The sequence below is a fragment of the Notothenia coriiceps genome, unplaced genomic scaffold (genome assembly GCF_000735185.1).
Source record: "Notothenia coriiceps isolate Sejong01 unplaced genomic scaffold, NC01 NC01_scaffold00034186, whole genome shotgun sequence".
Taxonomy (NCBI): Eukaryota; Metazoa; Chordata; class Actinopteri; order Perciformes; family Nototheniidae; genus Notothenia; species Notothenia coriiceps.
Genome location: NW_011366887.1, coordinates 2,780 through 24,138, shown reverse-complemented (window position 1 = coordinate 24,138; position 21,359 = coordinate 2,780). Strand labels below are relative to the sequence as shown.

Below are 21,359 nucleotides of genomic sequence, written 5' to 3'. Positions count from 1 at the left end.
TAATCGTTGCAAGCCAAAATCGTAATTGCGATTAAAATACGATTAATTGAGCAGCCCTACACTGAATATAGGAAAAGGATCTCTACCTGCTGGCTAGGTTGGTTGTGTAAACAGAGTTGGGCTGAGCGATGAAGAAGCTCAGGACGTTTTCCTCAAGTATTTCCAGAGTTCCCTGTGAGGAGAGAAACATCACATTGAGTGGCAGCCAGGAGGATCAACCTACATCCCAACATGAGTCCTCAAGCCTGGTTTATGCTTGAGCCAAATACTGAACCTGCGGGCTTTCTTGCTGAGTCATGGTTGTGGTTAAACATGTTTGTCATTTGAAAAAATCTGTGACAGCACGTCACTGTTTTCACGTCAACTAGGAAAAGGAAACAAATATTTGTGTGATGGTGACTGCGAGACAACAAGCTAGTGAAGCCTCTGGGTTTGATGCACAGCAGAGATGCAGGAAGGACTAGTCCACCAGGTATTTGATCACCGTACGGACAGACAACTGATCACAAGTTGAGACTTTGACTTAAAATCCACTTTTTCATGTCTTTTATACATAAACATGTGTACCCTCTGTGTAAAGAGATTCTGAAAGTCTCAGGAAACACTTCAGAGACATGTTTGTATATATCTGAGACCTATAATATATTGATGAAAAACTGTATCATAGGGGACCTTTAAGTTTAAAGCCACTGTAGGTACGGAGAAGATGAAGCTCACCATGGGGATTTGTTTCCGTTTGAGAGTCGCTCGCAGTCTGCGATCGATCCTCTGGAAGCAGTCCTGAGCGCTGAAGGCAGGATTGACTGTGCAGAGATGAGTGAGGGTCATACAAACAGCCGCACTTTACTCAACAGCCCGGCATACAAAGAATCACAGGCCAAGATGCTCACCATTCCTCTGGTCTTTGATCGGGCCGCTGGTGCTTTTCTTCTTGGCCCCCTCCAGCTCCAGCAGAGACAGCAGCTTCTCCTGTTCCTCACCTGAGCAATTCATGAAGTCATTCCATGGCTAAAAGAGAAAGAGAATAAAAAGCACATTTTTAACATATATTTGTTTAATGAGCGCTTTTAGATTCAACTAAGATGTGATGTTTGGTGCAAGACAAGCTATTGGTCTCTGGCTTTTGTCACGAGTTGAAAAGGAAAAACCTCCCCCAAAACAAGTCTGTACCGTTTTTAGTGTTGGGAAAAACTAAAGAAATCCAAAACCAAGAGAGACCTGAGAGACACTCTCAGCCCAGCTGAAGACAACTTACCTCTATGTAGTTTCCGTTGGTGCAGGCTTCAGTGAAGATGGATGGGATCGCTGGGTTACTGCAAACTTCCAGATCATCTTTGGTGCACTCATCCTTCTCAAGAAGATTAGCAAGGTAGCGAGCTGGTTTTCAGAGAAGAAGGGAAAGAAAGACGTGGACAGTTGTGATATGAGCAACACTTAAGGACAGATTGAGGATTTAAAAGAGGTGACGATTCAATGTAAATGTTGTTTTTCACTGTTTAAGGCACTCAGTCTTTAAGGATTGTCCGGCATTGCTCATCCTGCAGCAGATAACAACATCATATCATCTATAAAAAGATCTTACTGTTCTCCAGTCGGCGAAGGCTCTTCTTGCCTTTGGCTCGAGGAGTGAGGTCAGAGTTGCGGATGGCTTGGTTTATATAGAACTGCTTCTTTTTGGTGGGAGACACTCGCTTGGCTGGAGAGTTGGGCAGGGAGCTGCATTGACGCTCCTCTATCAGGCTGAGAAAACACAGTACAAATGTCACAATAGCTCATTTAGTCACACAACTTCTAAAGAGGAAGTAACAGCACCTCAGATCTTATAGATAACAGTAAGTGTTTGAAGCCATGACTATTTTACCATTCCTCCAATGTCTTTAACCACGAGGGAGAGTAAAGGCATTCAGAAAAAAGTGTAACCCTTCAGTTTTGAGGAACATACAGTATATCGGGTATGAAGGAGGGGTGATGGTGAAAGGCACAGCACGGGAGAAAGCACACTTAGTCTATTGCAAATGATCTGAATGACAAGGTGAAACGTTGCATCAGTACAGCCATGCAGTATGTCATTACATCATAATATTATTGGCAAGAAAAGAGTGGTTGTGAAAGATGACTTACTTAAACCACCCTTAGCTAAGAGCTAGGGTGTATATTATCTCCTTTATTGTAATGTGCTGCTTGTGTTTTATCTCTGCAGTCTTTCTAAATGCATCTGAGAAGTAATGGCAATCTGCAGGAGCTGCAGATGTAGGTCAGTGGGTGTTGCCATTTTTAGCCTGCAGGTTGTTAGCAACACTACAGCCACATCATCTGATGTAATCTCTGCCCGTCTAGTGGGGTTTATCCAACACTAGATATCATATCATTTCCTCTTGAAATGCAAACTTTAGCAATCGTGAATCTAAGTAACCAGGCAGAAGCATTGATGCAGTTTTAAACCATATTTTAAATGTAAGCAATATGTTCCCTCTGAACTGTACATGCTAGCGAGGAAATATCTACATAATACGAATAATGTGTGTTGTAGCAAGTGCCAAGTGAAGGATTTATCAGATCAAGTAGAAACACCCAGGCAAGATTTAACCATGAATTTAAAGAGCCACACACAAGATAATCCAGTTAGCTGGTTAGCTGCCAGCTGTTAAACGGCTAACATACAGATGATTTAACTCCAAGTAACGTCAACAAATGAGCAGGATTATCAACAGAGCTGGCACTCGAGAGGTGGTAAAAATGGCTATTTAACTGTCATCCAAGCTAAAGCTAACTAGCATGCTAGCGTTATTTTTACTCACATATAATCCTGTTCTTCATTATTTGTCAAAACCACCATTTTATTCCTGCACAAACACGGAAAGAAAAACACGCTTTGTATCCTTACGGACCGTGTAGAAACAAAAAGACGCAATAACGAGGGAAAGAGAAGTTTAAAAGGTGAGTTTGGCAGGGGTTGTTGTGGGAAGATAGCTTCTCGGCTGCTAGCCTGACAGTGAACACAAATAGAGCTGAAACACAGAGCGGAGGAAATGAGGAGCTCTCACTCTGTCGCTATAGTTACATGTTGTAATGCTTCAAAACATACAATATCTTTAACAATATCAATTATATTAAACACATTTAAAAACATTTGTATTTTGTAAACATGTTTTCCTCCTTCAATCATTATTTTGCCATGTACTTTAATGTGTTATTTCTGTAATAATAATAATATGTAGCCTATGAACATTTGTATCGCGTTACACAAATAACTGTTAACAATATTATAGTCGTGGGTGGTAAACGACAATCTGTTCCACCTGTTTATAGGTTTATACCTGTTACATTGAATAATATCTTCACGTAAATACACAAAGGCCTATTTATCTCTGTCTGTTTTGTATTCTAAATACTTTGAACTTTAGCACACCTCAGGATATGTGTTGCCCTCTCTCATCTCTTTCATTATTTTCAACATTAACATTGTATCTAATTAAATAAATAACTACACATAGTATTTATTTAAAAAGTAAAAAATAGTATTGCATTATTTTTGACTCTATATCTTGGTTTTTGTCTATGCACCACTAACCAAAGCAAATGTATTGTGCGTGAAGAATTCTGATTCTGATTAATGCCTGGACATGCCATGCTTTGACAGCATCACAATGACGTTTCCTGTGGTAGTTATTGTGTTTTTAAATATAGGTAGAAATGTGCATGACAAATGTTTTTCATCAACTTCTGTGTGATTCATCTTGTCAATAGACAATCTTTGACACGCCTCATCAAAAAAATTCCATAATTTACAAGTAAAACTGCCTCTGCCACCTCCATCATTTTTATAATACAGCATCAAAGACTGGGTTTAGCTCAGACATATTTCATCCTTTGATATAATAAAAGAAAACAAAAAGCATTGACTCCCAAATCACAGATTAAGGGTGACGTTTGTGTGCATGTTACCATAACAGCCAGTTTTATAGGCCTGCAACATTCTGTGCTTTTCTTTTCACTGCTGCGAGAGAGAAACGGAGAACTGTTCAGTTTGTTACGTCTGAGAGAAACAAAACACAGCAAAGGACATTTCTTTTTATATTTAAAAATCATTTGCAAGAGATGTTTGAACCACACCATTAAAGATTATCAAAGGTGTTTTTATACAACTGTTGGAATGATGAGAGAGAAGAGGACAAGGAAGATAAAACTAGAAGAACATGAACCAGACGCTTTTCCGATGATCGTAGGTAAAATGAAGATATCACTTCCCCAGATGAGAACCGTGAAATCAAAGGAGAAGATTAAAGTCTTCGCCTCAAATTCGATCTCAACCAAGGCTACTACATGTGAGACTTCAGGGAATAAAATGAGGCTATGTGTCAACCTGATGCCTGTCCTGGCTGCAGCCAAGGAGAATGTGGACGAAGAAGAGAAGAAAGAGAACAACAGCTGCATAAATCAAGAAGACACAGAAACCAGTAGCACAGATGAGTCAGTGGAACAAACACTTGATTCTTTCCTGGGATTACATTTGGACACTGATATTGAACAATCATTCAATTCTGGCTCTGTGCGGCCACCTGTAACTCAACCTAAATCTGCTGCTGAGTTTTGTGAGTGTCAGAAGAGATGCCATACTCCTCTGCCTCCTATCAGATTATCTGAAAAAACAAGAGGCATCTCTCCAAACGTCACTACAAAAGACTGCAGAGGCAACGGGTTGGTTAAAGGACAAGAAGCAGACTGCAGGTTCTGGATGGACAACCCCATGGTCTCTAAAAGTGTGAGTATACCTACTAAACCAGCTGAATACACAATAATGAAAATAAAACATACAATAGGAACACCAAATAGTTAGCAGGTCAGGAGATGAAGATTTGTTTTGATACAAACAAATACAAAAAGGCATCATTACCCATTGAAAATGGAAAACAAACAACAAAAAAGTAGACCAAAATAATGATAGGTAATACGATGGAAACCCCCACATACTTTATTTATCAAGCAATGGATATCATCCTTCCATGACCTACTAATCTCAGAGCTGTCAATCGCTTCTGCTAATAAGGCTGAGGGAGAAACATTAGAGGCTATTCAAAGAGCTGCTGATCTGGTAATATCATTCATGTAAATTATGATTGTACATATACGCATAGCTTGGTGCAATTGTAGATTATTAGGAGTCAATCTCAATTCAGCTTAAACAGATGAAATGTTATGTGGAAAAAAAGGTATGAATGTATTTTATGTGGATAAATTGTTATGCTATAATATAAAAAATATATATAATATAATAGATAGATTAGCTCAGATGATTGCTAACAAACATCAGGTAGGATTTTCTGCCACAAAAAATAAATGATAGGTAAAGAAAATGAAAACAGAAAAACCAAAACGTTTACCTTTACTGGAAAACAGAAGGGATCATCATGAACTTCTGCAATGAACATGATTAAGTCACAATGTCTGTGATAGGGTTAGGGTTAAAACATCCTCACCCTATAGGTCTGACTGACTCTACTCTCTCTCTGCAGAGATCTCCAGAGTTTCGTCTTCCTGACATCTCCCTGTCCAGCCTGGACACTCTGCTGCAGATGGTCACACAGAAACTGAAGAGGAAGAGGAGAGGAGGTGATGAAGGGCCAGCAGATCATCTCCTGGTGCCTGTTAGAGAGCAGCACTTGAGAGAAAAAAGCGCTACAGAGGACAGAAACTTGGCCAATACATACGTACGCGTGGTGGTTTTGAGAATCTTGTATTTTACTGTAGCTATAATACAAAAGGGGAATACAGTAGTGGGTTACATTTAAGCTACGGCATTGTTCATATTTGATTTGAAAGTTAAATTAAATATCAATTTAAGACTGTACACATATATAATAGCTATAACAGAGGTGAACATAGTGTAATATTTTTGTTTTTTACCTATAGGATTATTACCTTAAATTATATACGAAACCTTATTCATTTATTATGTATCCTTAAGAGTATCTAACACTCATTTTATAGCCCCATAATGGTCTAAATACTACTGGAATATAAGCGGGGCAATATTGGTAGATCCAGTGTGTAGAAAACCATCCATTACATTTGGTTTCTCTCTTGTCTTTGAACAGTGAAGCAGTAGCATCAGTGGGGAGATGTCGTGTAAACAGATGATCCTTCCTCCACTTGTATCTGCATCAACACCGATGCTCAGCCTCACAATGACGAAGATAAACCTCCCGACTTCCAACGCACAGCAGTGATTCACCGAAAACAACAAACTGGACGCACAACATACAGCACAGCGTGTTTTAAAAAGTATACAGGAAACCATATAGTTTTATTTTTCTTCAGGACAAAACATTCACAACAGACAGATACCCGTTTCTCCTTTCCTATACTAGCATATCTCCAGTATATAATGCTCTTATAGTAGATGCACAGATACATTAAGGTTCAAGTATAACGTTTCAAGCATAATACATTAACATTACATTCAGTTGTACAGACGTTCATTCAGAAATGACATCCTTTTTAATCCATCTTTATGTTCCTGCATCATTTCAGCCTTCTCAATACATTAAACTTTTCAAACATTTGATCTTGTACAGTTATATATTTGTTTCATGCCTATAGTTACTTTTGTAACAATCTTTTGAATATGTAACAGTGCAGTAAGAACCTGCTTTGGACATTCAGTCAGCTGCTGTGACAGAATGATAGAAAGATAGAAAAAAGAGGAAATACAGTTTATGGAAAGAATCTTAAAAAAAACAGCTTTGACTGAAGGTAAATCTGTTGTGATTGGTGGTCAGACTGAACCCTATTTTTAATTATTTGTATTATAGATCTCAGATCTATTTGATTTGAAATATGATTTAATTTCGATTGTTGCAATTTGGCATTATTTAACAACACTTTGTTACATTTAATTGTCTTGTCATAATTAATTGGGATTTGCAGATCTATTAAAAGGTAGGGTAGGTAAGAATGGAGAAACCAGCTCGAGTGCGCTAGAATTTGAAAGTACGCAGCCAAATAAAAATCTGCCCCTTCCTTCAGACTTCCTAATATGCAGGCAGGTAGGCCATCCAGTTATTTTAGCCGGGCCGGCTCAGATGATTGGTCGTGCTTTTTACAGTACTACGGATTCCACAGATGACATTTTTTTATGTATTTATTGTCAAAGCATTTCATGTATTCATTGCTATCGGGATGTTAAGAGCATTCCATGGAATATAACAAAAAGTTTTTCTGAAGTGAATGACCTACTCTACCTTTAAGATCTGTGCAGGAAGTTTATGAGTTTGCTTTCAAATGTGACTTATACTGTTAAAATACAAAAGCCAAATATGCCCTAATTAGTGATAAACAATACCCTCGGTTTCAACAGTGGCTGTTACCCACACAAAAAATAAAAATAAATCTTTTGACAGATAAAAGACAAAATAAATGTTTAATTAAAAAAAAAACTTGTCAAGTTCATCATTTAATATGTATGAGGTATTTCACAATGAACCCGCAGTAACAATTCTATACAGATATACTGCATATTGTTGTGAAACAACCCCTTAAATGCTTTAATACATAAAATCCTCATAATCATTTAATGTAACGCATGATCTTCAGTCATTGTTTGAGCATTTGCAGCATTCTCTTTTTTTTTAAAGTGTTTTTTGCAAAGTAAAGATGAGATTGTGGGAGGTCTAATGATTGAGCCCTGAGGAACGCCACCCCTTGTTTTTACATTGAGCCTTGCATAATATTTTCTATAACTTTGGATTGATGACATTGATGCAGAAAGAGAAGACAGTGTTATATTTATGAACCCAAAAAAGGGTATAAAAGCTACAGATATGTTAACAAGGTGAACAAGGCACCAAAGCCATTTTATGAGGTACTCACCTTTCTTTTTTCAGAGGAGATACATTTACCCCTACAGTAACTTTCATAGTCCATCTCTTCCACTTCTAACCCTGTGCGCTGTTGCGCTGAAAAACATTCGGATGAACGTACAGCAAGTGTTCAAAACTTCTTGTTGTGTTACAGCAGTCCAATTCACAGTGCGCTGTCCTGTGTGTTGCCGTCGACTATGAACAGTGCAGAGGGATTTTGACTGGAGCTCTCTGCTTTGCGTTTACTGGATTGACTAGTTTCTCCCTGAGCTCCACCAGAACTGCTGTCTGATCCACCGCTGGCCCTCCGGCTCGTCCTCTGAGCCTTCTCCTCTTTCTGAGGTATTTGTGTCATTGCCATGCTGCTGCTCTTTTCCCAATTAGCTTTGCCCTCTTTAGATTTCACCATGCCAGGTTTGGGATTTTTTGATTTCCCCTCCTTGGGTTTGCTGCCAGATGATTTTGCGGGCTGCTGCGGGCTCTTGCTCGGCTGAGGGGGAGTGATGGGCGGCAGTGGAAGGATGGTGGGAGGGTTAACCCTGTTAACCAAAGTGGTCAGTTTGGTCTGTACTGTACTGTTGCTGATGATAACATCAGTGAGGACGTCGTCATCCTTCTGCTCTTTGGCAAAGTTGACAAACACCTATAAAAATGAATCAGGTTTAATGTCATTGTTTGATTGATTTAAATTAGCCTGGTTTGCTCTGACAGTAATGATGGTCAGTTAGCCATCACATTTTTTTTCCTAATATCTCTTAACTGACCACTTTTAAAATAAAACCAACAAACTGCTCAAGAGTTGAAACTAGATTTCTTCCTGAAAAATTGCAAAAATAGTAACAAAATACAATAAACTATAATAATAATCATTTTTCACATATTGGAACAGAACTGCTGCACCAAATATCAATAAATGTGGCTGGAAGATTTAATGAACACCTTCTCTTTTTCCATTTGATACAACTTGGCAACCCCTCATTAAGTACACTGTAACTTGAAATAAAAAGATGATCTACATGTTGTACCATTGTAATATTTCACATACTCATGTCAAATAATGAGAGTGCGTGATAATACAGGTAATGCAGATACGAATTAGAGTTATATAGTACGATTATCAATACTCTTTATTGTCGACATGTGATTGTCAATTTAACAATAGTTTGTTCATCATTTAATTGATGCTGCCTTACTGTAAAACCAGCCAGAGAGCAAAGCCTCATGGGAAATAGCATCCATTGAGCAAATGACTCACTGGCTCCATTAAGGATATTTAAGATGTAAAGATTGGTTTAGTTCTATCCACAGAAAATCACGGTTCAGCACCATTACATCACAAGATGCAGGATTTTGAGTTGCTCTCACCTGGTCCAGAGTGGTCTGTGAAACCGAGAAGTCGATGATGCCCAGCTCCTCGTGGTTGTTGGCCAGAACCTCGAAGACCCGAGCCAGGCAGCAGGCGTGTGAGGGCAGCTGGAACTGCAGCACGCTCTGGTGGCGCTCCTTCAGCTCGATGCTGGGGAAAGAGCTCTGCATGAAGCTGCTGATGGGGCACGAGGCCGGCTCCGACATGTTGTCCATCAGACGGAGAACAATGGTGTAGCCATCACCAAACCTGGGAGATATCGACATTTAATGAATACAATTAATGAATACAGCTTAATGGAATTTAATTATAAAAACACACAATATAGAAAAAGTTAAACTCAGAATGGTATTTACAGTAGATCTATATTGCAAATATACTGTATATTTAGTTTTAAGTTATGTCCTATGCATGTTTGCCCCTTGTATATTTGATCTGGTTTATCGTTTGATTCTGTATGTGATTCTTATTTACTTTTTAGTTCCTTGACAGTTAAGAACTTTTTGACTTGTGTCTATGAAATGTGCAATATTTTAATAACCTATATACATTTTGCTAGCTTGTAAAGAGATTGTTTCATCTCCATGGGAACATCAGGGAGCACGCTTTGCGTTTGAAAACTGATACAGGCGAGGGATTTAGTTAGGCGCAGTGGAGATGTGAGACATAAAACAACCCAAATCTCCAACATTCATTCATTGTTTAACTTGTGTTATGGAGGTTACACAGAAATAAGTAAGCTTACCTGTTCTTCAAGTGTTGTACAGATCCAAGACACTGGAATCTGCCGTTCACCATGATGGCCATTCTGGTGCAGAGAGCCTCACATTCCTCCATACTGACCGTACAAGATAAAAACACCGTAAACATTTGTTATACATACACTATGAGGACATTCTTAGGAGGGATGTGATGAAGCAGCAGAATATTCATTTAGATGTTTCAGTGCTCTATTAAAGGAACAGGAAGTTGTGCCTGCCATGTATTTAGTATACAAAAATATTTAGTGTACACCTGCTCCTACCTGTGTGAGGTGAGGACTACAGCCCTCCCCTCTTTGGTGACGCTGACGATGCAGTTCCACAGAAACCTTTTGGCTTTTGGGTCCATGCCAGTGGTGGGCTCATCCTAATAAGAAATGAAACATCAAGGGAACAATCATAATAAGAAAGAATTATAAATATAAGCTTGCTACTCATAAGCAGTGTTGGGTCTAACGCGTTACAAACTAACGCGTTACTGTAACGCAACTACCTTTTGCGGTAACTAATAACGTTACTAGTTACCTATTCCCATTCAGTAATGCCGTTATAGTTACTGTGATTTAAATGGGTGCGTTACTGCGTTACATTATGTGATCCAACTGAACCGAATCTCTCTGCGGATGTAACTTACAGGCGGATACAGTGATGTCCTCTAACAGTACCATGGAAAAGTGAAAGTGACCAGAGAGGAGTGATGATTAGTTAACGCGGGGTAAGATTTCAGGGTAAGCCAATCAGAGACAGAGTCGACGGGTCTTGCCTTATGGGGAAAATACACAGACACACAAACACGGCAACACCCACCACCAGCCTTACTGAAAAGCATCTCAAGGTATTACTTAAAGGCTGAAAGCACCTCTTCTTAAGTTTATCCACCATTATTGATTTTGTTTATGCTAAATGGCCAGATGTGAGGTAAATTATTTTACTGTTAGTTTGTTTTTGTGAGGCTGAAAATAGTTTGTTTGTCTTCAGTGTCAGTCTTACAGTTTATTATTTATTTAATTGTTACTGCCAAAAGAGTGTAGTTCTTGTTTAATTGTTACACTGCCAAAATAATGTAGTTGTTGTTAATGTGTACACTGCCAAAAGAGTGTAGTTGTTTTTATTTCATATTGCACTACAAGTGCACTACTTAGAACTTGATTGTTGAGGCTACAATAAAGATGCCTGTCAAAATGTCTAAACATATCTTTTGTGTTTTATTGTTCCACTACATTTCATAAGGATAATTGTTACAATGATGGGGAATTGTCTTTTCTCTTACTGTGCCACAGAACAACACAACAACTTGTATATGTATCGTTATTATTTTTAAAGTAAAGTAACTTGTTACTAGTTACTTTTATAATTTAGTCACTAATAAAGTAACTAGTTACTTTTTTGAGAGCAGTAACTATAACTATTACTAGTTACTTTTTAAAAGTAACTTGCCCAACACTGCTCATAAGTGAGTAGCACCAATCATTAAGTTAGTTATTCACCACATAATCAAGGTAACAAGAGTATAATAGCAGTACATTTATTTGTATCTTGAGGTGACAGCTGTGAAGTTTTAAATGCAAAATCTATGATGATTTTGCAGCGGAAGTTTGTGTTTTTTTAATTTAGAAAATGTAAAATCATAGGGCTTTTTCCCCATGTCCATCCAAGTTATCTAGTGGTATTAACTTTTATCCTTGGAGGAGAGATTGGCGGTTGCTCTCCAGCTGTTTGGTGAATCGTTTCTCACCAGGAATATAACAGGCGGAGCCCCGATGAGGGAGATGGCGGTAGAGAGTTTTCTCTTGTTGCCTCCGCTGTATCCTCCCGCCTCCCGCTCAGAGTACTGGGTGAGTCCCAGCTTCGTCACTCCCCACTGCGCCACCTGCAGGACAGCAGAACAGGTACATTACTATAGAGTCTATCACAGTGCAGCCTAATATACCTGTCATGTTAATTATTTAACTGCGTCAGACAAATTCAGAAATCACAAAACTCAAATGTCTTGTTTTTTGGTGTAAGTTATTCCTACATGTTACCTTGGCGACAGACTCCTCTGAAACTCCCCGCAGGCGGGCGTACAGCTCCAGATGTTCCCGACCCGTCAGCAGGTCGCTGATGGCGTCAAACTGCGGACAGTAACCCATCAGCTGGTGCACTCGCTCCATCTCTGTTGTCACACTGAGAACCACAGAGACAGAGTCAACAGCTAGAACAATACTTATCTTTTTTTATTTAATTTATTCTTTATTTCATCACAGAAGCAGCATTTAGATATCTCTTTTACAATATCTCTTAGACACATAACATTCAGGAATAATTCTAAATATGAGACAAATAATGCCCCTTAATGAAATAGAATCATGGTTTAAAAGTTGTTATTGACATGTCAAGAGAGAAAATATTCCAAGTACATTTTTCCTTTCTCTTATTATGAATTTCCTCTTATAGTAAGGAAAGATTATAATCTAAAGTTTACATTTCATTTGATGTAACTCACTTAGTAGAACAAAGCTTTTGAATAGCGGAGGGTTTGTACCTGTGTTGATTCAGGAAAGCCTCTCCGTTGGTGATGCTTGTGTCTCCGGTCAGCATGCGAAAAGTGGAGGTCTTTCCTGCGCCGTTCACCCCCAGCAGGCCAAAACACTGGAGGACACAAATATTTTATGGTAATTTATTATTTTCATCTAATTTTAATACTATCTTCTTATCTTATATATTTATATGCACTAATACAGAGAATTCAGATTCTGACATAAACACAAGGAGAAACAAATTCAGCAACTGGGACTACATCCTTTTGAGGATTTGTTGTATTAGTAATTTAGTAAACAGTAATTTAGTCCAAACATTGCTGGAATATACAGAGGCTTCTTTCTCCTCCCACCTCTCCCCGAGGAATCCCGAGGCAGAGACGATCGACTGCCGGCATCTTGCCTGCTTTATAAACCTGCAAACCAAAAGGTTTTTGGTTTTATGATCAAGCAGAAATTCATAACGCTGCAGCAGGAAACAAATCAATGTGGGCTGAATGCAGATGTTTACCTTGCTCAGGTCTAACATGGTTAGGATGTCTGACTGGGCTTTGCCACTTATCACCCTCTCTCTCTCCCTGGCCACGTCTTCGTCCTCTGGACCAAGAGGAGGCACCTCAGGCTCGGACCACCACGGCCTGAACGGAGACATACAAGATCAAACTGTAACATTTGTCACTATGGCGCAGTGTAACATTATCTTCCTGATGTTCCACAGAGACAGCACTCATTTGTTTGCTGAACATTTATTTTTCAAATCTACTTTTTAGAAATGTGTTTCTTCACAATCACTTTGGTAAGGCAAGGCAAGTTTATTTATATAGCACCTTTCAACACAAGGCAATTCAAGGTGTTTTACAAAAATGAAAGACATTCAGACAAAGGCATTTTGGTACAGATGCTGTAGCTTGATTCCAACCTCAACTTCTGTCTGAATGTTATTAATAATATTCAAATAGTTGTTAAAAACGTACCTGAAATTAATGAAGAACTTATATTGCAGCAGTATGGTGAAGATGAAGAAGATAAGACCCTCAACTGCCATGGCAAACAGGTTCTTCCCTACAAAGTCCCACTGAAGAGGGTCCAGAGTCTGCTTTGTGCCTGGAGGAGCAAAACCACACACAATCACAAACACATATATTGAAATGTCTTACGTGATTTGTGTTTGCTGCAGTCTAATAGGCAGTTTGAGTGTTAAAGTATCCATGAAATAACTCCAAAGAGCATTGTTACAAATGGTAACTAATTCAGAAAGGGGTCCTATAACACAGAAACAAGTTGCTATATCTGATATATTCAAAGTGCAGCACACAATCACCACAGCAATCAAGCAGCAAAAGCTCAGACCTTTATGATTCCTCAGAAAAATCATATTCAGCTTTGAAATACTGTCTAGAGTTTTAGACAACTATTTGAGAAGGATATTCACGTACCCAGTCTCTGGAAGGCGTCGGACATGGCCTGGTTTTTGGCCATGTCAATGAGTCCTCGTCCCAGGCAGAAATGAGGGAAGATAAGAAACACCTTCTTCAGGATCCTGTTCACCTCGTTCAGATGCTAGAAAGAAAAGACGAACAAAATGAAATACAAATCTACACAGCACCCCTGTTGTTTTATTTGTCAACCAGAACTCTGCATTTGCCATGTTTAAATGATGAGAGACAAGACATCAGGCAGCAGTAAGTGAGAGGAGGGGGGCTTTGCAGCAGTACCGTGTGCGTTTTTACCTTATACCTTCTTAATGATTAAAAACCTCAGACTTATGAATATTTGTACCGAAAGAAAGAAATTAATTATTTAATAAATACATATTTGTCTCTGTTAATACCTCATCAACAAACAGCTCCAGGACGAAGGTGGCGATGCTGCCGTTGATTCCGATGAAGAGGTTGATGGAGGTCAGGACCACGTAGGCTGTGCTGGGCACGGAGAACAGAAAGGATGCTGGGTACATCAGAGGGGTGATGGACCACCTACAACGGATAATTAGGTTAATCAATGCAGATTCTTCACTTTTGTTACACACTAATTAAACCCGGACAATAGGTGGGTTACATCTATAAAATAAATGATTGTGTCTAATGAGAAAATGTATGATCATGGCGATAAATGCGTTTGCTTTGATAGTTGTGTTTGGAGCAAACAGATGGTGGTAAGAATGATCTTTGGTGAAAGAGACGATTAGATCATATTATTGTGACACTTGATTGTGCATGGTATTAGAAGAGCAGCAGTGAGGATAGCAGTGAGGGGAGCCTGAGCCTGGTCGTACCCGTAGAGCAGGAGCAGCAGGATGAGAGCCGGCAGGTTGGTCTCAGAGACGTACGACTGCTGCTGGAAGCAGATGAAGATCAGCACCACCATGGTGGCCGGGACGGTGTAGTTCAACTGAAAGAGGACAACAAAACATTTGAACATTGAAAAATATGAATTCCAGGACATTTTCTATTGAGAATATTCGAATGCAGATTATTGAAGAAAAGTACATTTGTACACCGGGTCAAGATGTAAAAACCCCAAAATGCATCCCCTTAACTGAAGAAAATGCAAAAAGCTGCATTGGTGGGGCAACAGGATGTTTCATTAAGTTGGAACAAAATTTGAGCGAGGTTAAAAACATATTTAGCTTGAACCTTCTGCCTATCTTGGTAAAGGTTGAGATTTAGATGTATATATTACATTTAATTTGAGATTTTTTTTAATATTTTTGTGAAATCCAAGCACCGGAAAACTGGCTGATAGTAAAATGTTTCCTCTTCTTCAGAACTGACCATGTCCCAGCTGAAGTTGGCCAGCCAGTAGAGGATCGGTTTGACTCCGCTGACAAACTGAAGGTGTTTGGCTTTGCTGACTCGCTCTTCAATCAGGAAAAGGATGAAGCTGGCCGGCACAAAGGACATGGCAAAGATCACGCAGATGGAAACTAGAACGTCCACTGATGTGGTCATCCTGACAGAGGAGGCAGGGAGAAACACAAGTCAGGTACAGAGCAACACTCGTTAACATACACAATATATAGACAGTGTAACCATCAATAATACACATCCCGTTTAACTTCAGATGTTCAATTAGGAAATCAATTTTTCAGGAGGTTTTTGGTAAATGTGTTGATTGGTTTCTGACCCAAAATATTTGTTTTTAATGTAAGCTTCCCCTTACTGCGCACCAATTATTGAAGCATCATTTTGTTGTACAGTAATACTGTATGCATGTTGTGAAAATATTTTACCTTCCACGCAGCTATTGGTTTCCACTCATTTTGGTTTAAAGGTTGCATTTTTGTTGCAACCTTTTACTGTCAAAATCTTCCTTTAGACACTAATCCATCTGTCCTTAAGGCCCTGACCAAGATGGATTTATTTCTTTATACAAATTGAGGTAATATAACAAGCACAGTAAACTAAATCCATCCCAAAACTCCACAGCTTTGAACTCACATAGCCATTTCTGTGAGTTGTTCCTTGGTGAGGTTGAGCGGATGGTTGTAGGCAGTGATGCCGTATTTCCTCCTCTCTGGACCGGGGTCCAGACTGGCTCTCAGCAGGCCGTTGTTCATCACGTTGACAAATGAAACCATTGAATGCCATCCCTTGTTATTGTACCACACCTGATTACAGAAAAGAAAAGGAGAAAAATGTCAAAGTGTTTTAGGTTAGATTCTTCCTGTAAATACAGGCTGAACATAAAGTAAAAAGAGAGACACAGAATCACATTTACCTTGACATTGTTTTGACTGTTCAGTCCTCCTAGAAAATCTGGCAGTCTGTTTAGCAAATGATCCAGTGAACTGTTCTGTGAGGAATTAAAGAACGTCAGATGTATTCAGGACAACAGCAGGATCAGTGGAACATCCCTGAAGCTTACTTATACCTGTGGAACTCGATATTGAGTCCTGATGGCCGTGATGGAGTCTTGGACATGATGCACCTGAGATAAGGTCTGAGTGGAGCTGCCCCCCAGGGAGAAACCCCCGTATCTGCAACACAGAGCAGTATAAAAGTTTGTTTCTTGGCAGTCTTATTGAAATGTCATCACGTGCATAGTGTTACTGCAGATATTTTGCTTCCAAAATGATGCTTTAAAATCAGGAGCTTACCTGAATTCATTTACCCACTTCTTGGTTTTTATGCTGCAAATGACACAGAAGTAAAACGTTAATTTGTAAAGAATATTTTTAACTGTAATGCATTTTTAAAATGTGTATTAAGTACCTTTTCTTGAGGATCTGAGAGTAGGTTTTAACCAGGTAATCAGAGATGTTATAACTTGTCAGATTTAGGAGGGTGTCTCCAGTCAGCCTCTTTCTCTAAAAGAAAACAAATCAAAAAGATCTCAGGAGCCAAATACAGACACATTAAGATTCATTTCCATAGACAGTATTTTTATTTCCATATTAACTGTAATATAACATTTTGTCCCGGTATGTGCTTTTGGCTCCATTTGAAATGACCGGAGATCAAGGTTATTTAATGTTAATATGTGCATGTGCATTGGTGGTGTTTTGAATCTGCAATCCCAGGTGTTTAGGTCAGATAATTAAACACTGCATTCTGATAGGTCAGTCTGACAGCCACTGACCTGTGGAGGCGGCAGACCCCCGGCCCCCTGCGGGCAGTCGGGGAGCATCCGCCGGACGTCCTCTGTGCTACACTGACAGTCAGGCGACGGTTTGTGTCTGCTCCAGTTGCCTCTGCTGAACATCTGCCAGGAAGTATAAGACAACTGAGGCCGCATGAACAGGCCCCCCCGCTCGTCTTCACACACAGGAATCCTGCACGGAAAACAGGAAGTAAAGATGTGTGGTTTAAGTAAATACAACTACCACTACTTTTGCTTCAGTGTGTTCTTACTCACTATCTTCTAAGTCCTGATTTTCAGAACCATGTGTCCCGCTAACTTCATCACTGTTCCTTTTGATTCTGCTAACACACATTGTACACTGTATTCAGAGGGATTGTCTCTTACGTGCTGTTGTCCTCTCTCTCCATGCATTTGGTACCAAAACCTGGCTGGTCCAGCAAAGCTTCCAGTAGTTTCTTCATGGCCGGGTTCCCAGGTTCATCATTGCTGTAAATATTTAACCAGAGGGGAGGAGTTATTCCACACGGTAGACCCAACCAATTTACAGCAGAGGAAACATATTATAAATCTGTTGTGTATTGATTAAGGTCAGAGTGAATGTTTGGGTGGAGGCCTACCTGAAGAAGGTGAACTGTTCCCCGTACATCCAGGGCTGCAACTGCAGGGAGGGATACTTCCCAAAGGGAGGAACGATGAGGCTGAAGAGCAGGGCGATCAGCACGAACACAGCCGGCAGCACAATCTGAAGCGCAAACAACCATCAGCTGAACAACTTACACAGAGAGAATGAATAACAGCCATGGAAATAGAGTAGCACAGAGAAACTGACTTTCGTTTTGTTGTGAAAGGGTAACTTTGGTATATTTCAACCTAAATCCTGTTTTCCCACATTCCTGTGTTTAAGTGAGTAATGGGCTAAACAATTTCTGATCGTCCAGTGTTGAGTCAGAGCAGCAACCGATTTCAGAACCAGACAAGCGAGAATTATGTTAACTCAAGAACTAACATACCAGATTAAAAAATGTATTTCAATAAAAAAATGTATTTTTCTGTAGGCTTATTTGCTTACTGTTGTCATAAACATATTATAACAGTCTGAACCTGAGCATGATCAAACACTTGAAGTAGACCTACACTGACGGAGGACATTACATTCCAGCTCAACACTGGAGTAATCAAAAACGCTTTTTCCCCTTCAGTCACTTCAACACAAACATATGGAGAAAGGATTAGCAACAACAAAGCCAAAACTAACTGATTAGTCAACTGACTGCCGGAGAAAAGAGAGCACTTGTTCTCATTATGAAAACAATAAACTCTGTGATGATGGATGGCCTTTGAATCTCGCTCTCTAACAGCTGCTGCTGATATTTGTCATCACCTGAGCAAAGAAGCCCCTGCGGCTTCTTCGAGCGTAAAGCCAGCGTTTAATAAAGAGAGCCCTGAGCTGCTGCCAGGTCAGCCACCAGCCCGTCAGCGGGACCCCCCCTCGGCCATCTCCACTCAGCAGGTCCGTCTCTTGAGGTTCTGCAAGCAGGAGAAAACACAGGTAGAATCCAGTCAGTGCTGTCCAACTGTGATAAGATTAAGACACTTGGGTCGGGGGGTTGGGTTGGGTCACAGCGATAGAAAATGTCTTGATTTGAAACATGACATGACAAAGAATGTGGAATTTAAATGTAAAGCTATTGAAAACAAGCAAGCCTCTTATTTCTATACTTTCACAGTTAAAGGTTATGAGTGTGTGTCTAAGAAGTATCTCTTTCTCCATCTGATGGTATTTTTTAGTACAGGATGATCAGAAAGTACCTTGCTTACGAAGCCTTTTCCTTCCTGGCAGCAATTATGGAAACAAACAATGAAAGTTGGAGACGAAACAGCAGACTCACTGTACATGGAAACAATGTGTGGTATGTACAAAAATCTGTGCCTGGAAGTGTTTGTGCAGACCTGTTTCTGGCTCTTCAGCATCTTGCCTCTCCACCCGTTGCCCGGCTGACGGCTGCTGCCTGCTGGGAGACTCAGCCTGCAGCTCTGGGTCAGCATCGACCCCTGTTTCCTCAGCCACTCGTAAAAAGATCTTGAAATGAGAAGAATGGGCATAATAAAACACAACAAGATTATTCCTTTAGTTGAGATTAGTGAGAGTTACATTGCCAGGTCTGGGTTAGGGTTAGGTAACAGCCCTTAAAATGATTTTCAGGCCCTGACAGCTGACAGCAGGTGGCAGTAAAAAAAGCTTTGCAGCGGTAAGAAGAGACCGAGCGGTTATTCAGACTGAGTAAAGTCATCAGACTTAGCTATCAGTGCTAATCTGATGCTAATGTTAAACCCACTAAGACCATGGCTGCTCCACAAATATCCAAACTGCTGATTAGACCTGGCTGAGCTCCTGCAGATCACACAGGTGGGACGACAAGTGCTTTGCTATTTGTTGTCATACGCACAATGGCAAAGGGAATCTTGGATGAGTTCAAGAGTTAAAATGTGAGGCGCTGATGACATGTTGCGCACGCACGCAAACTACGCACGCTCTTAAGCCAGCCGCTTAACAAGCTGAGTTGTTAAGCAGAGTCTCAAAGCAGTTTTGTCCCTATTGGTCTGAACTGTCCCTTTTTTGTCTCTGTTTTCATTAAAAATCTTAAAAGCCAATTGCTGTGTTCAACATGTATTGGTTCTTGATTGGAAGTGTTCAGCTGGCTGCATTGGACATTTAGTACATTACACGCATAGTGAGGGCAAAATAACTCTTAAGTATGAGGCATCTTAAATAACTATGATTACGTTTATATTGTTTTTCATATTATATTTTCATATAATTATTCATATTTACATCCATTTCATTTTCTTTTGAATTGAACAGTGTGTGAAAAGCAAGTGGATCAAATAGCATATGTAGCCTACAGTATGTATCGATTAAAAACCGATGTAAAATTCTCACCTCCTCAAGAGTGCTGTCCGACAGGCCGTAGCTGCTGACGCCCAGCTCGCTCAGCCTCTTGTCCAGTTCGGCCAGGAAGACGGCCAGGCTGCTGTCCTTGGCAGCCGCCTGCGGCAGGTTGAGCACCGCCTCGCGCCCAGACTCCTCCACCAGCCTCGCCCCAGGGATGTGTTGCTGCGCCAGGGAGAGCAGCGCCGCAAGGTCTGCCCGTGGAGACGAGGTTAAAGAGAGAGATCATGCTGTGAGTAATCGATTCAATCGTCAAACTGGTGGTTTCACAAATTAAAATCCTCCAAAACTAAAATTGTAAAGGCCGAACGGGAATTAAAGACTCACACGAGTTGCTCTCCTCACTTCCCAGGCCGGTGTCTTCACTCATGGATGATTCACTGTCCTAAAAACACAAAGAAGACTTCTTAAAGTCTACAGAGGAAACTACATTACATTACATTGCATTTAGCTGACACTTTTATCCAAAGCGACTTACAATAAGTGCGTTCGACCAACAAAATACAAACTTGAAGAAAACAGAATTTATTTATTCATTTATTTAACAGGGACAGTGCACATTAATGAACATTTCTGTAAATGTGCCAGAGTTAGCCAAGAGGCTATTTTTCATCTGTAATCCCTGGGCAGATTTTAAAAGTCAACCTAAAACACATTTCATTTTAAACAAGTACAATACATTTAAAACATGCAACAAACATTACGGGGATACTTAAATAAAACAATTTAAAATACAGAACATTAAAACAAAACAAATAAAACAAAACAAAAGAACATGTTAAAACACAGGCAGTGGGTTGTAGCATCTTGTGCATAGGCAGCTGCTCGTCTGGTCTTCAACCTTCCAAAATTCTCCCACACCACGCCGCTCCTCCGCTCCCTTCACTGGCTTCCGGTAACTGCTAGAATCCACTTCAAGACACTGGTACTTGCGTACCATGCTGCGAATGGATCTGGCCCTTCCTACATCCAGGACATGGTTAAACAGTACACCCCAGCACGTAAACTCCGCTCTGCATCGGCCAAACAGCTCGCTGCACCCGCACTGCGAGGTTCCAAGTTCCCATCAGCAAAAACTCGTGGGTTTGCTATCCTGGCTCCAAAATGGTGGAATGAGCTCCCCATTGAAATCAGGACAGCAGATAGCTTGCACATCTTCCGGCGCAGACTGAAAACTCATCTCTTTCGGCTCCACTTCGAGCGATGGAATTACTAACAAAGCACTTATATACTAATAAAGTACTGGCTTATCTAAAGCCAGTTGAGTAGCACTTGAAATGTTTGGCTCTATGAAACCTGATGATGAATACGATTTTTTTT

General features: G+C 40.1%; 3 protein-coding genes across 4 annotated transcripts; 1 reads left to right on the top strand and 2 right to left on the bottom strand.

The window, feature by feature from the left end:
• Positions 1-78: 78 nt before the first annotated feature.
• r3hdm4 (R3H domain containing 4) lies at positions 79-2,998 on the bottom strand. The gene is made up of 6 exons (XM_010790416.1): positions 2,799-2,998; positions 1,583-1,740; positions 1,256-1,377; positions 891-1,008; positions 718-803; positions 79-172 (listed from the first exon to the last, which is right to left on the bottom strand). The coding sequence occupies exons 1-6, from the start codon at positions 2,834-2,836 to the stop codon at positions 83-85; spliced, it is 612 nt and encodes a 203-aa protein (XP_010788718.1). The 5' UTR covers positions 2,837-2,998; the 3' UTR covers positions 79-82.
• A 973-nt stretch (positions 2,999-3,971) lies between these two features.
• LOC104962029 (uncharacterized) lies at positions 3,972-6,407 on the top strand. 2 transcript variants are annotated; one of them, XM_010790415.1, is made up of 3 exons: positions 3,972-4,762; positions 5,514-5,610; positions 6,096-6,407. In XM_010790415.1, exons 1-3 carry the CDS (start codon positions 4,154-4,156, stop codon positions 6,104-6,106), a joined length of 717 nt encoding a protein of 238 aa, XP_010788717.1. In that variant the 5' UTR covers positions 3,972-4,153; the 3' UTR covers positions 6,107-6,407. The 2 variants fall into 2 exon arrangements, with proteins under 2 accessions (XP_010788717.1, XP_010788716.1); XM_010790414.1 differs by having other exon boundaries at positions 5,514-5,708.
• A 755-nt stretch (positions 6,408-7,162) lies between these two features.
• On the bottom strand, positions 7,163-20,424 carry LOC104962031 (ATP-binding cassette sub-family A member 1; the record flags this gene model as incomplete). Its single annotated transcript, XM_010790418.1, has 27 exons — positions 7,163-8,502; positions 9,225-9,474; positions 9,971-10,063; positions 10,250-10,353; positions 11,722-11,856; positions 12,011-12,152; positions 12,511-12,617; positions 12,859-12,921; positions 13,017-13,143; positions 13,480-13,609; positions 13,942-14,065; positions 14,337-14,481; positions 14,781-14,896; positions 15,280-15,457; positions 15,946-16,115; positions 16,226-16,300; positions 16,379-16,484; positions 16,605-16,637; positions 16,720-16,814; positions 17,087-17,279; positions 17,474-17,575; positions 17,707-17,831; positions 18,471-18,616; positions 18,899-18,922; positions 19,040-19,169; positions 20,031-20,233; positions 20,367-20,424. Coding segments are annotated over 27 exons (3,654 nt in total), but the record flags the coding sequence as incomplete, so codon positions are not given.
• Positions 20,425-21,359: the final 935 nt, after the last annotated feature.